We start from the raw sequence: 14,707 nt of genomic DNA on the forward strand, positions 1-14,707 counted from the left end.
GATGTGAAAAAGTCATTTTCCATACATATGCATAAATATGTGAGATGGCTTAGAAGGGGATAAAACCCGAACTCAGACAATACACGAGTTAAAATCTAGATATGATAATTGGATAAGTTTAAACTATTTATGAATTTGAGTCTAGGTATGTTTGAAAACTAGAGAATGGGAGGCGGGAGCCATCCAGCGTTGCTCCTTTCCTATATACAACAATTAGGTAAACATAATACGTGACTCGCTGGCGCAGTGGTACCGTTCGCAACCGTTACTCCAGCGGACCTAGTTCGAATCCCGCCCAGGGTTAAAATAATTTCAGTATCACCGCGCTGCGAGACGGTACTCAAACTCGTGGAGGGGGGAGTTGGGTGTATGCAAAGTGGTATTACCCATATATCGGTTATGTATGAGCTCAGAGCTCTTATCCTGGAGGGTAATAGCGAGTCCATTCGTGATCCAAGACCATGGTGAATCACACACACACACACACACACACACACACACACACACACACACACACACACACACACACACACACACAAGAATTAAAAAGACAGTTAAAAAGTAAAGGATGAGAATGAGGAATTAAAGAGGAATAATAAAGAGAATAAAGAGTCCATAGCAAAAGAGGTAAGTGGTTGGAAAAAAAGTCCAAGAGAAGAACAAAATTGAATTTAGAGATATAGTGAAACAACAGATGAAAGAACAAACTAAGGGCACAGTTATTAAAGTGATGAGAGAGAAGGAGAATATATTAAGAGACTTAGCAGATAAAAAGAAATGTATAATTATGTTAGGAATGGAAGAGAAGCATAATCCAAATAGGACTAAAAGGGTAAAGGAGGAGAAAGAAAAAGTAAACAAGGTATTAAAAATAGTTCAAAAGATAAACAGGAAATAGGGAAAGAAATTTAAGAAATATATAGATTGGTAAAATACAATATAAACAAGACCAGACCATTTAAGGTTAAATTCAGGTCACAAACGACAGCAGAGAATATCTTATCAAAAACAGGGAAATTAGCAAAAAGTGATCAGTATAAACAGGTATGGATAAAAAGAGAGATGAATAAAGAGGAAAGAGAGGAAGAGAAAAAAGAATAGAAGCTAAGGAAAAAACGAGAACAGGATAGTCAGACAAAGAGAAATTCTATTGGAGAGTAGTGGATATGAAAGTGAGGAAATGGTTCATAGTAGAGAAAAACAGAAGGGAAACAGAAAACAGGATAGAGGTAACAAAATTTAAAGTGTCTTTCACAAAATATAGATGGCTTAATAACAGACTTGAATGAACTGAATGATTACCTGAAGGAAAAAGAACCGGGCATAATGTGAATTATAGAGACAAAATTGAAAGGTCCATTACCACCCAACAGTGTAAGACATGGCGTATATGATTATTGGATTAGAAACAGAAGTAAAACAAGGGGGTGGAGTTATGTTCCTGATTAAGAAGGATATAAATGTGAGGAATGTTACACATGGAAAGAATAGAGTAGAGATGATTGTGATGGAAATAGAGGACAGGGACAAGAAGAGCACGTAGTTTGTGATGGATTATGTGCCTCTTAAAACGGCTTTGTGGGAAGAGAGAGAACACAAAAATATGTTAGACACAAAGATAACACTAAATAAGAAAATGAAAGATGGAGGAAGAATAGTTATAATGGGTGACTTTAATTGTAAAGAAATCTGCTGGGAAGAGATGACAGTGAAAGGTGGAGACGACCTATGAGGAAATGTACTACTTGATATGATTATAGAACATACAAGGACACAATGGATACAAGAGAATACTAGCTATAGAGATGAGGAAGAACCATGGAGACTGGACCTAATATTCACATCAGAACCTAAAATAGTGGACAAGATTGAACATATGACACCACTTAATAAAGTGACCACATATTAGTTGAACTGGAACTAAATGAGGAAAAATACATGGGAAAAAGTGAACAATATAGAAAGGGGATTTTTTTTTTCTTTTTTTTTTCTTTTTATAAAATAAGAGAATTTTTTCAAAAAGATTGGGAAAAGATACACAAGGAGGAAACAACAGTAGAAGATAATGGAAAATTTTGACAAAAGTGGAAAAGTATGAGGTAAAAAACTTGAAACTATGATCTCTCCATGACTGGGATATGCATCAGTGATGTGGTTCCCACACAATGAAGGATATAAACAAGATCAAGGGAACACAGAGGGCAGCAACCAAACAGGTCCTTAGCCTAGCAGATGAATCATATGAGGAATGACTAAAAGCATAGGGTCTATCAACTTTGAAAGATCAAAGAGAAAGAGGTGATGTGATTACAATATTCAGGTCACTAAAGGGGATACATTACATTAACAAAAGAGATCTTTTGATGAAGGGTGGGAGGGTTTTAAGAGAAGTAAACAAACTAAAAGACTACATGTCTAAAGGCTATGAATAAATACAGTTTTCCAAATGGATACATTAATACTTTGAATAGCTTAGAAAGTGATATAGCCCAAGCTGGCACAGTGCATGAATTCAGAACTAGGTATGATAATTGGAAATCAAGGATATGGATTAAGTTAAACTGTATATGAATTTGAGACTAGGTATGATAAATGGGAGAGTAGGAGACATGATCCAAGAAGTGTTGCTCCATTCCTGTATACTACAATTAGACAGATACAATACCACCGGCTCAGTAGTCTAAACAAGATAATTGGAAATCAAAGATATAGATTAAGTTGAAATCTGTATATGAATTTGAGGTTAGGTATGATTAATAGGAGTGTAGGAGATAGGACCCAACGAGTGTTGTGCCTTTCCTTTACACTACAATTCAGTAAATACTGTACATTGTTGTTTTGTGATGGTATTGTTTTGGGGTTGCTTGAATTGTTTCTTTGGTAGGGTGTTTTTATAGTTCACATTTGTTTGATTTCCCATCCATTGTTTTTATTTGTTTACCCAGATTTTTTCTTTTTGTTTGTTTTGTGACAATAATAACCATTCTTTTTCTTGTGTGAGTTTCACTTTTCTTTTTAGCTTTAGCTTTTTTTATTGGGTGGGGGAGATCTCTGGCGTGTTGGAATGTCCCTTGATGATATCCTGTATGGTCTCTATTACTTCTTCCACTGCTCTGTCTTTAAATAGGAACTGATCTATGGAAATGGTATCCACATTTATATCTTTTCTCCTTGTATTATTGCCAACTTGCCTTTTTATTTTTAGTTATGAATGTTTTCATATATGTATTTTTTCAAAGTTTTGTGGTGATCTTTATTGGGAAGTTAGCCTTGGATGGTTTCCTATGTTTTCTTAAATGAATTTCATTACCTGTACTCATAAACTTGGACATAACCTAGTTATACATACTGTACTTTATCAGCTAAGGCATGTATTATATGCATCTGTGGCTTGGCCTATTCTTTGTTGGTATAGTCTTAAAGCTGGATGGTGGCTTGAACACGTAGATGCTAGAATGGTTCTTGCTCATTGTGGGAGGGATATCTCTGTAGGACTAAAGTCTTGAATAGTTTATTGGAGTAGGGGATTAAGGGGTCACTCTTGGAATTCTTGTTTTGTGATCTGTTTTTTATTGGTGTATTGCATAGTATTTGTGGAAAGTTGTTGCAAATTTTCAAGTAATGTGCTGTCAGTGTGTATCTTTTTTACAGTCTGGATGTCGAATTTGTGTTGTGCAATGGGATGGATGTGTGGGACACAGGGCTTTTGCTTAGAAATGTGCGTCTCATTTTCATATGTTGTTTTATTAGGAGGACTTTGGTTTCAGTGTATAGATGTTCTGTTGGGGTAGTTTTGGTGCATCATGTGGTTATTCATGATGTTTTGTTTTGTGTAGTTTTTAGGGTGTCCATATCTAAATCAGTAAGGTGAGCCTACCCATGGTGACATTATCTAGAAAAGGACCTGTAGGACAATCCAAAGATTCAGCATGGACCCAAATATCTCAGGATATAGGCCACTTCAACCCCCTTCACTTCCACCTAGATGTGTGGGCCGTAGGGGTTGGTACCTGGTCTGTAGAAAAGGCCTAGAAGCAGTGAGGAAATTTGTACAAGTAAATTATTATTAATGAATGTAGATTGAGTCACCAGTGCTATTTGAAATCATATTTTCCTCATAATCAGTTCACTTGTTAAATCATACAGGTGACACTGTTGCAGACTTTACATATAAGTGGAGCAGTCAGTGTACATTACTGCTTGGTATTAAAAGTAAAAGATGCTTACTGGCCTATTGGCTTAGAGTTTAAGTATTTGAGTATTTATCAGGAGTGGAGATGATGTGAAGCTGTGGTAGCAAGTGAGTTTGTAGTAAGGGCATACTGGATTAAATTACCTGCTTCAGAAAGTCCTTCATAAGAAGGACCATCTCAGCCCTTTCTAACAGGGGGAGCTCATGCCAGTAAACTGAATCATAAAAGACAAAACATATTGTGTTGGCCTCATACTTTGTAATATTTCATGTTTAGCATTACAAATTAGGTACTAAAACTTGGATATAAGTATATTATTTTTTAATGCAGTAGTATGCTACCTGATGTGTAGATGAAAAAGGTGAGGACCCTACACCAAGAGACATGTAACTGTGGCTAAAGCTATCACCTTTGCCCTATGTGTGTGGACTGTTGGGACTGATAACCATCACTTTTGGGAATCGGAGAGAAGTGCAGGACTCAAACCCTCGACTTAGCAAATGTGAAACCAACACACTTCCAATTACACCAACAGTGCATATGTGTAGACATTTAATATTCCTCATTGTATTAGATTTTTTTTCTTCCTCTTAGTTTAAAAAGTAGGTAGCCAAGATCATTCAGAGGAACAGTATCTTTGAACCTCATCTCACACAAGACATTTATTTCAGCGTGATGCGTGCAAGCGGAGAGACAGATGGCCATGGACCGGGTGAGGCAGTGGATGTTTTTACGGCCTTGGCCATCCTGGTAGTAGAGGGCCGTACACCAGGTGGTGGTCGTGGGTTTCATGCTGGACCCCACTGCCCACTACCACAGCACCCAATATCCAGGCACATATGTCAGCCCAACAGTAATGTGGTAAGGGTCAACTTATTCACTTCCAGTTATCCTCCTCCTTACAAAGGCATGCCATGGAGATAAATCAAAATTTTCATCTACAATTAACCCTCGGATAATGAATGTCCCATTTAACAAACAAATTGCTTAATGAAAAAATTTAGTGAATTTTTTTTATCTTTGTTAACAACAAATGATATTTTGTGGTATGAGCATATGTATACACCTGTGCACACAATTTTTTGAGGAAAGTAAAGGGAACAAAAAACCAGGTTTAGAAGCTATAATTGTAGAAGTGAGGGCAGTGCTCAATCTTTTGGGATCATTGGTTGTATTAAAAGCTTCAGGACTTGACGGGATCTCAAACTAGATACTTAAAGAATGAAGGAAACAACTAGTGGACAAGATTCACAGTCTTATCAAATGTTTGTTGAAAGAAGGTATGGTGCTGCTTGATTGGAAAAAGGCAACTGTGGCAGTAAGGAGATGCCAATAAATTTTAGGCCAGTATCACTGACCAGCACAATAGTGAAAATATATGAAAGATTGTGAATTATGAATGGACCAGATATCTAAGAGATGAATATTCTGACAGACAGTTTGGCTACAGATCTGGAAGATCATGCATGTCAAGCCTTTTAGGCTTTTACTCGAGAGTGATGTACTGCAAGAGAGAGGAGTGGGTGGACTGTGTGTACCTCAACCTAGATAAAGCTGCTTTTGATGAAGTACCTCAGTCATCTTGTGTGGAAATTGAAGCACATTGAAGGACTGAGAGGCCTTTTTTTTTTTTACATGCGGACATTAATAAAGGATAGGTTATCAAGATGGAGACCGGTAACAAGTGAAATTCCACAAAGTTCAGTGCTTGCACCAATAATGTTTCTTGTCTATGTCAGTGATATGATGGAAGGTACACCAAGCTATACCAAAATGTTTGCAAATGATGCAAAGATCATGAGAAGAGTAAAAAAATGAGGGAGATTGTAGACTTGCAAAATACAAAAAAAATGCTAAATCCTGGAAAATGGCAGAAGCAGCAAAAGACCATCCGTAGATTCTTTGGGAAGAGAACCCATTACAAGAGCAAAAGAGGAGAAACATGTAGGAGTGTTGATAAAAGACAACCTGTCACCTGACAGACACATCAGTAGGATTGTAGGAGAGATGTATGGACTTGTGCAGAAGATTTAAGTATATTATATGGATGAAGAGATGGTGTAAAAATTCATTAAAAACATGATCAGTCCAAATCTGCGAAATCTGCAACCAGTTAACTGAAATATTCAATAAATCAGTAGACACTGGTTCTGTTCCAACTGCTTGGAGGCAGGCAAACATTGTTCCTGTTTTTAAGAAGGGAGATAGATCGTCTATATGCAACTACAGGCCAATCAGTTTGACATCGGTTATAGGAAAAATGCTTGAATCAATAATAGTAAAGAGACTCGGAGAACACATTGAAGGGCATAATTTAATTCGTGTTTCACAGCATGGTTTCTCCAAGGGTAAGTCATGTGTGACTAATCTTCTATCCTTTTACACTAAGGTATATAAGGCGTCAGACAACAATGAAAATTACGATGTTATTTACCTTGACTTTAGCAAAGCGTTCGACAAAGTGCCACACCAGAGACTACTAAATAAAATCAAAGCCCATGGCATAGGAGGAAAAGTGTTAGAATGGATTAGAGCTTGGATTAGTAACAGAAAACAGCGGGTCACCATAAATGGAATAAAATCTAGGTGGGGCAATGTTACTAGCGGGGTCCCCCAGGGCTCGGTTTTGGGTCCCTTGTTGTTCATTATGTATATAAACGACTTAGACGAAGGGTTAAATAGTGATGTTAGTAAGTTTGTGGACGACACTAAAATAGGACGCCTAATTAGGTCAGGAGACGACGCCCAGATTCTGCAGGATGACCTTAATAAGCTGTTAACATGGTCGGTGAAATGGCAAATGAACTTCAATATCTCTAAGTGTAGCGTGTTAAACGTAGGGCTACACAACCCCGAAAATAGATACAACTTAGATAACACGTTTTTAGAAAAATCTGAGTGCGAGAGGGACTTGGGAGTTCTGGTGAGTCCGGACCTTAAAACCAGGAAGCAGTGCATTAGCGCCAGAAATAAAGCTAACAGTGCATTAGGCTTCATTGCTAGGACGGTAATGAATAGAAGTGCAGAGGTAATTATTAAACTCTATCTAGCGATAGTTAGACCCATCCTTGACTATGTGGTACATTTTTGGTCTCCGTCCTACAGAATGGACATAAATTCACTAGAATCAGTACAGAGAAGAATGACCAAAATGATACAAGGACTCGGAAATTTGCCTTACGAAGAGAGGCTTAGGCACCTAAACTTACACTCTGGAAAGACGCAGAGTGCGGGGTGATCTAATAGAAGTGTTCAAGTGGATCAAAGGCTATAACAAGGGTGATGCAAACAAGGTCATCATAATAAAACAGCAGGGCAGGACTCGCAGTAATGGGTATAAACTGGACAAATTTAGATTTAAGAAGGAAATAGGCAAGAATTGGTTTACTAATAGGGTGGTCGATGAATGGAATAAACTTAGTAACCATGTAGTAAGCGCTGAAACTATCAGTTGTTTTAAAAAACGATTAGACAACTTTATGGATGGGGATGACAGGTGGTGATGGATACGGAGCTGCCTAGTGTAGGCCTTATGGTCTTTTGCAGTCTCCTTTATTTCTTATGTTCTTAAGTTCCAAATCTGGAATATGTGTCCGTAGTATGGTCTCCACACAGAGTGAAGGATATAAGCAAGATTGAGAGAATACAAAGGACAGCAGCCAAACTGGTCACCAGCGTGGCAGATATGAGGAAAGACTAAAAGCACAGGGTCTGCCATATTTTAAAGATTGATTAAAAAGTATTCAGTATTCAGGTCAATAAAGGGGATAGATGGCAATGACAGAAGAGATCTCTTGATTAAGGATGGGAGGGCTTTAAGAGGTCATGGGAACAAATTAAGGAAGACCCCATGTCTAAAGGGTGTGAAGAAATACAGTTTTCCATATAGATGCATAAAAACTTGGAATAGCTTAGGTGGAACAATGCATGAATTCAGATATGGATATAATAATTGGAAATCAAGAATATTGATTAAGTTGGAACTGTATATGAATTTGATCCTAGATATGATAAATTGGAGATTAAGAGATGTGACCCAACAAGTGTTACTCCTGTATACTACAATTAGATAAATACAATCCTACCAGATCAGTAATGCTTTGGCACATTTGCTGTAATTATTTCGGTTAGCAAATGTTTCATGTTAAGAATGGAGTCGCAGAATGGATTAAGTTTGTTAACCAAAATTTCACTGTATCTTGGTGGCATCCAGAATAGATAAGTAGACAAGTTAATAATATGCCAATCTTGGTGTTCAATTTTCACTGCGTGTAGTTAGATGTATATATTTTTTCTCCCACTAAACCCCTGGCATTTGCTTTGTTGCATCTATTTTTGTAGGTTTGTATATTCACAAGTTTTTCATAGGGTAGGACAGTTCCACTCTCCTTATTTTATAGTAAATTGGATCATTGTAGCTCACTTATTTAAGTTCATTGCAAACTAATAGAACCTTATCAATTACTGTTATTTGTGTTGAATAGGATTTGTTTTTAATAATTAGGCTGTTTGGAGGTGTTAAAATTGATCTAGGTGTTTTCTAGTGGTGCTTCTTTGGGTATGGCATGGCTCTAGGAGGCCTGAAATTATTTATTGATGTTCCACATTCACAGGGGTCTGTGTCTCCCAACCTCTGCAGATGTTTAGGGTTAGGTGTCCTTGTCAAGTTGTCCCATGTAGCCCACCACTGCATAGGTATTAGAACTGTGATATTTCTGAAAGGGTTGGAGTTTTGAGTAATAGGTATATATAAAATGTTGCCAAGTATTTTTTTTTTTATTGGCAAGAAGTCCAATTGTGTGTAAATATTACATTGCCCAGTAATTATAAGAGAAATTGTAGTAGCAATAGAACTGACTAGGTAGCATTAGAACTGGCTAGATACTTGTCAATGTTTATTTTCATTGGAAATTATTTCAGGAGATTCCTGCATGGGGTGCTTGATGAGATTGTTCAATGTATATGTTAGTCATTGTTCTTGTTCCCTAGACTGCCTGGCCGTATAGTCCCATTTCCCTGAGGAACACCACAGCTGGAATGGATTTTTTCCCCTAAATCCCTTATTGAGTGTATATTGTGCTGGTGTGCATTGTGTACAGTGCAGTTTTCCATAATGTGTTGTATAGTATGGGGTGAAGTGTTGCATACTGGATAGTTATCTGCAATGCAGTCATTCAGCCTCTTCTAGTAGCTTAGAAGGGCTGGATGTTGGCTGCACCACAGTCTGGGCAGGTGGACTCCATCCTTTTGGGAGAAATAGGATTCAGAGGGGTCTGACATGTAGCACTGTAGTCTTTCAGTTTGTTGATAGAGCAGTGAGCAATATGATTGTAGATATGCTTCTGGAGGCTGGTGTCTGATGGTTGTAGAGGAACAGAAGAGTATTTGTGTATGATATAGGTATTTGGGTGTTGTTTTGATGTTTCTTGGCAACTACACTCAACAAACTGATCCCTCTGAAATTACTACTCACGTTTGTCCCCTTTTCCCTTGTAAAGCAGACCTATACAGACACTCCTTCAGTCCTCTGGCACTCTGCCCTCCCTTAAACAGCCTCACTCACCAGTGCACTATTACTGTATCCCCCTTCTTCAGACACTCTGCATGACACCCATCTAACCCAGATACTTTAACCATTCTCATCATTTTCAGAGCTACTTGCACCTCATTTTTTCTTATTTCTACATTTTTCTCTCCCTCTGGCACTCTACCCTACCGTAGACACACATTAAACAACCTCACCAGCCAGTCCACTATTACTGTAACTCCCTTCTTCAAACACTCAACATGACACCCATCAAATGTAGGAAGTTTACCTGTTCTCACCATATCCATATACAGTAAAAGCCCTTGTATCCGGCACCAATGGGGCCGAAGACGTACCGGATACGAGAAAATGCCGGATACGGGAAGGGATATTAAAAAAAAAATACATTTATTTATATTGTTCTTTTACTTATTAATAGATCTTAATTCGCTTTAATAATAAACACATCCACATGTCTATATATTGTAAATTCTATCAGTATAGAGTAAATCCAATCAATATACATCAGTTATAATCATCACAGCATTACCAGTTATCTAATTCATCATCTGATAATTTTACGACGGAGTTGTGAATGGCCGCGTTCAGTGTTGGTGGCTGAGAGGGTGCATTCACCTCTACACTCGAGTTTTCTTTCACTAAACTTTTTGTACCAACTTTCATAAAATGTATGATGTCTCTGCTTAGAATTTTTTCCTCTTTGTTTGTGCACTGTAAATTTCACAAACACTGCTAGACCCTTCGCTGCATCCTTCCACGACACTTTCATCTCAGGGTCGTCTTCTTCACTATCTGCCTCTGTCGTTTTCGCGTGTTCATCGGGAAGTGATTGTAAAATTTCATCATCACTAAGTGAGAATGTTGCTGCTCGGTCACTGTCCATATCTACACACACTTGTATCGCTTCGTCACTAATGCAAAGTTTAGCGCGATAACCCATCTTTCAATTCTTTCACCACCGATTCTTTCTTGCCGATGGAAAACCCTCAAAATTTTTTATTCCCTTCCTGATCTTCAAACATTATTTGCGGATATGATTTTCTCTAACATCGCATTAGAGTTTGTTGTTTTTCATCCTCCCAAGCTAGCGATTCCATAAAAATAGCATCTTTAACATTAAGCCCACGTTGGAATTCGGAAATGCTACCATCCTCAAAATAAACTAGTTTGCGCATAGAACTTTTCCGATAATTCTTTTTAAAGTTTTGAATCACTCCTTGATCCATGGGCTGGATCACACTTGCTATGTTCGGCGGTAAATACACAATAAAGCCCTGGTGGCGGCGAGAGCAACTACAACCACGCGCAGGGATTTTAAACACACGCGGGATTTTTTTTTTTTTTTTTTTTTTTTACGTCTATCTTTATCACAATTTTTCGATTTTCGTGAAAAATATGCCGGTTATTTGAAGTGCCGGATACAAGAAGGCCGGATACCAGGGCTTTGACTGTATATATATATATTATATTTATTTATTTATTTTTTTTTTTCAGTGTGTTCGAGCTGAAGCCCTTGTTCGTCAACTGCGTTTGATGTGGGGAGTTGGTGTTGGTGCCAGTGTGGAAGTGCTCATTGCTCCTGACTGCCATCATGGTGCCAATTTAGCACATACTCTTGACACTGCTACAGCACCCAGCAACAACCTTACACTTCTTGAACAGTGGACATTCACAATCTTTGACCGCAGGTTTGTTCATTGTACTGCATGGAACATTTCTTGGTTTATTAAATATTTGTGAACTTTTTGTACTTGTGGTGTATTATCATAGTTGAATATTTAATACCTTTATCCATGAAAAAGTAAAACCATCTTACTTTTGGCATAGAATTAGAATATGGATAGTTTTATAATTTCAAATAAAGGATATACCCATTGTCATTTCTACTGTGCAAATAAAACTTTCTAACCCCTTCTTTGAAATAATGCCTTAGAATTTTAAACATAAGAATATGAAAGCTACTTTCATGTTTGTCTGCCTTATATTTGTTCTATTTACAGTGTTGTTGATGTGGTGTTAGGGTATACTTTTATTGATGTTTTTTACTTGGTATCCTCTTAAAATTTCTCTGCAAAGGTTGATAAACCAAAACTTCATTGTCTTTCAGACTGCCAGATGCATCTGCCTCTGGGTGGTCCTTGTTGGCAGCTGTTCGATCCTTCCTGCACTTCTCTCAGCTCTCTGCCTGGCTCAGCAAGTCAGGGGGCTGTAATCCCCCAAATGTGCTGTATAGAGTCACTGTCCCCTCACCTGTTTTCTGTTCCAAGTTTGTAGCACAGGCAGAGGAACATGTCTTTCCTATTGCATATGTTGGACAAGATACTTCCATCAAAGTAAATATTTTGTAATTTCTTGTTGTACATTATAATCACATGCTTCTTATATCTAATGGATTTAATCATGTTAATCAGTGTTTGTTAAACTTACTTTACCGAGTAAAAAGTACATACAGACATATACCAAGGCTTTTTCCCCCTTACAAGGGAGGTAGCCAAAAAAGGAAAAGGCATAAAATCATTCCCACCCATTCCATCCCTGAATATACTCCACACCCCTCCACCCTCCCTCTTATCTTAGCACCTTCTGGATGACGGGTCATCCCTCCACCTTGTCCACTGCCCTGGGTCAGAAGCAGTGTCGCAAGACACAGCACATCCACAGCAAGGCCGCTTCATTAAATCAGCGACTCCCCCTCTCCGTCCCCCCATGCATAAAAGGAGAAGACGGGGAGAAATCCCTTCGGGCTGCGTCAAATTTTGCTCACACATACTACCTCACCACCCCTCCTCATGCATCACAACATTATCCTTATACAACCATTCTCCATTCACCCCTGTCTTCTGTCCTCTCCCATCCTTCCTCAGCAGACATTCCCCTCTTCCCCAAAGCCCCCTTCACCCCATCCATCCACCTCATCCTAGGACGTCCCCTCATGTTCACTCCCTCCACATCTGCCTTCCATACATCTTTTACTAGTCTTTCTTCACTCATTCTTTCCATGTGTCCAAACCATCCTAATACTCTTTCATCAACCCTATCTACCAACTCCCTTTCCATCCCCGTTCTTCTCCTCACCTCCTCATTTCTCACTCTATCTAGCTTAGTAACCCCCATCATACTTCTCAGACACCTCATCTCAAACACATTCAAACTCCTCTCTTCCTCTCTTATGTTCCATGTTTCTGCCCCATACAGTGCTGTTGGCACAATCACTCCTTCATACAGTCTCCTCTTAGCATCCATTCCCAAATATCTATTCCTCATTACACTTTTTAATCCACCAAGGCATTTACTTGCTTCTCTCAATCTACATTCTACCTCCACCTTCACTCCACCTTTTCCTGCCACATTTGCACCCAAGTATCTAAAACTATCCACTTCCTCCAGTTGCTCTCCCTTAATGCTCACTTCCAGTCTACTGCCACTTTCACCCCTTGTACATCTCATCACCTTACTTTTACCCACATTTATCTTCAGCTTTCTTCTATCACATACTCTCCCAAACTCTGTCACCAACCTCCTCAGTCCCTCCTCCGATCTTGCCACAAGCGCAGTGTCGTCAGCAAACAACAGCTGGTTCACCTCCCACTTTTCTCCATTTTCTTTAAACATCTCCAATCCCTGACCCACTACCCTTGCATTTACCTCTCGCACTACCCCATCCATGTATAAGTTGAACAGCCAGGGCGACATAACGCATCCTTGACGAAGTCCCACCTTTACCTCGAACCAGTCGCACTCTCCATTTCCAATCCTGACACAAGCTCTACTACTCTCATAAAAACTCTTGACAGCTTCTAGAAGCTTTCCTCCTATCCCATATATCTGTATAACCTCCCAGAGTGCCTTTCTGTCTACCCTATCATAAGCCTTTTCCAGATCCATAAAAGCCCAAAAAACATCCTTCCCCTTTCCTATAGCTTTCTCACATATTTGTCTTACCACAAAGATCTGATCTACACAACCTCTACCCGTCCTAAATCCACACTGTTCTTCACCAATTACTCCCTCTGTTCCTCTCCTAATCCTCTCAATCAAGATCCTCCCATAAGCCTTCCCAACTACACTTAACAAGCTAATCCCTCTGAAACTACTACATTCACACTTGTCCCCTTTTCCCTTGTAAAGTGGAACTATACAGGCACTCCTCCAGTCCTCCGGCACTCTACCCTCTCTCCAGCAAACATTAAATAACCTCACCAGCCAGTCCACCATCATTGTACCTCCTTTTTTTAGACATTCTGCATGGCATCCATCCAGACCAGGTGCCTTACCTGCTTTCATCATCTTAACAACTGCCTTCACTTCATCCTTCCTTATTTCTCCTCCATTTTCCTCACCCATCACTCTCATTTTCTTAGCATTTCCCACTGCAACTATCTTTCCCTCCCTATCCTCCTTCACATTTAGCAACTCCCTAAAATATTCTGCCCATCTTCCCCTTACTGCCTTCTCTTCCATTATCAACTCTCCATCTGCACCTTTTACCTTTTCTTCTCTACTTGATTCGCCTCCTCTTCCTCTCTTAATTTCTTTCCAAAACATCTTTTTATTACTTTCAAAATTTTCTGTCATACTCTTTCCCCACTTCACATCTGCTCTCCTCTTTGCCTTTTTCTTTACCTTTTTCTTTACTTCTCTTTTCTTTTCTCTCCCTCCTTTTGTAACCAATCTGTGAAACTTCTTTCTTGTACTTCTACAACCTTCTTTGTTTTTTGTGAAATCTTTCCTCATCCCACCATTCACTACCCTTCCTTCTATTTCCTCCTGTCCTTCTTGTTCCACACACCATCCTTGCACACTTTGTGACTATCTCCTTGAACCATCCCCATTCCTCCTCCACACCTAGCTCTACTCTATCCTTCACACCCTACCAATCCTCCTTCAGCTTCTTCTTGTACTCCTTCTCCTTTTCCTTTTCTTTCAAAGAGTTCACTCTAAGCACCTCCCTACCTTTTGTCCCTTT

The 14,707-nt window shown here is 39.0% G+C and overlaps 1 protein-coding gene across 4 annotated transcripts in view; it reads left to right on the forward strand.

The window, feature by feature from the left end:
- atos (atos homolog atossa) overlaps window positions 1-14,707 on the forward strand; it is an 81,328-nt gene that overhangs the window by 32,098 nt on the left and 34,523 nt on the right. For all 4 annotated transcript variants that reach the window (XR_012966631.1, XR_012966632.1, XM_076189178.1 and 1 more), the window contains exons 2-4: window positions 4,865-5,054; window positions 11,236-11,429; window positions 11,849-12,074. Coding sequence is in view for 2 of the 4 variants with exons in the window: in XM_076189178.1 (XP_076045293.1) it covers window positions 4,869-5,054; window positions 11,236-11,429; window positions 11,849-12,074 (606 nt within the window). In the remaining 2 variants the exon portion in view is untranslated. The remainder of the gene's footprint in view (window positions 1-4,864; window positions 5,055-11,235; window positions 11,430-11,848; window positions 12,075-14,707) is intronic.

The sequence above is a fragment of the Oratosquilla oratoria genome, chromosome 8 (genome assembly GCF_046742065.1).
Source record: "Oratosquilla oratoria isolate Oo_2021 chromosome 8, ASM4674206v1, whole genome shotgun sequence".
Lineage (NCBI taxonomy): Eukaryota > Metazoa > Arthropoda > Malacostraca > Stomatopoda > Squillidae > Oratosquilla > Oratosquilla oratoria.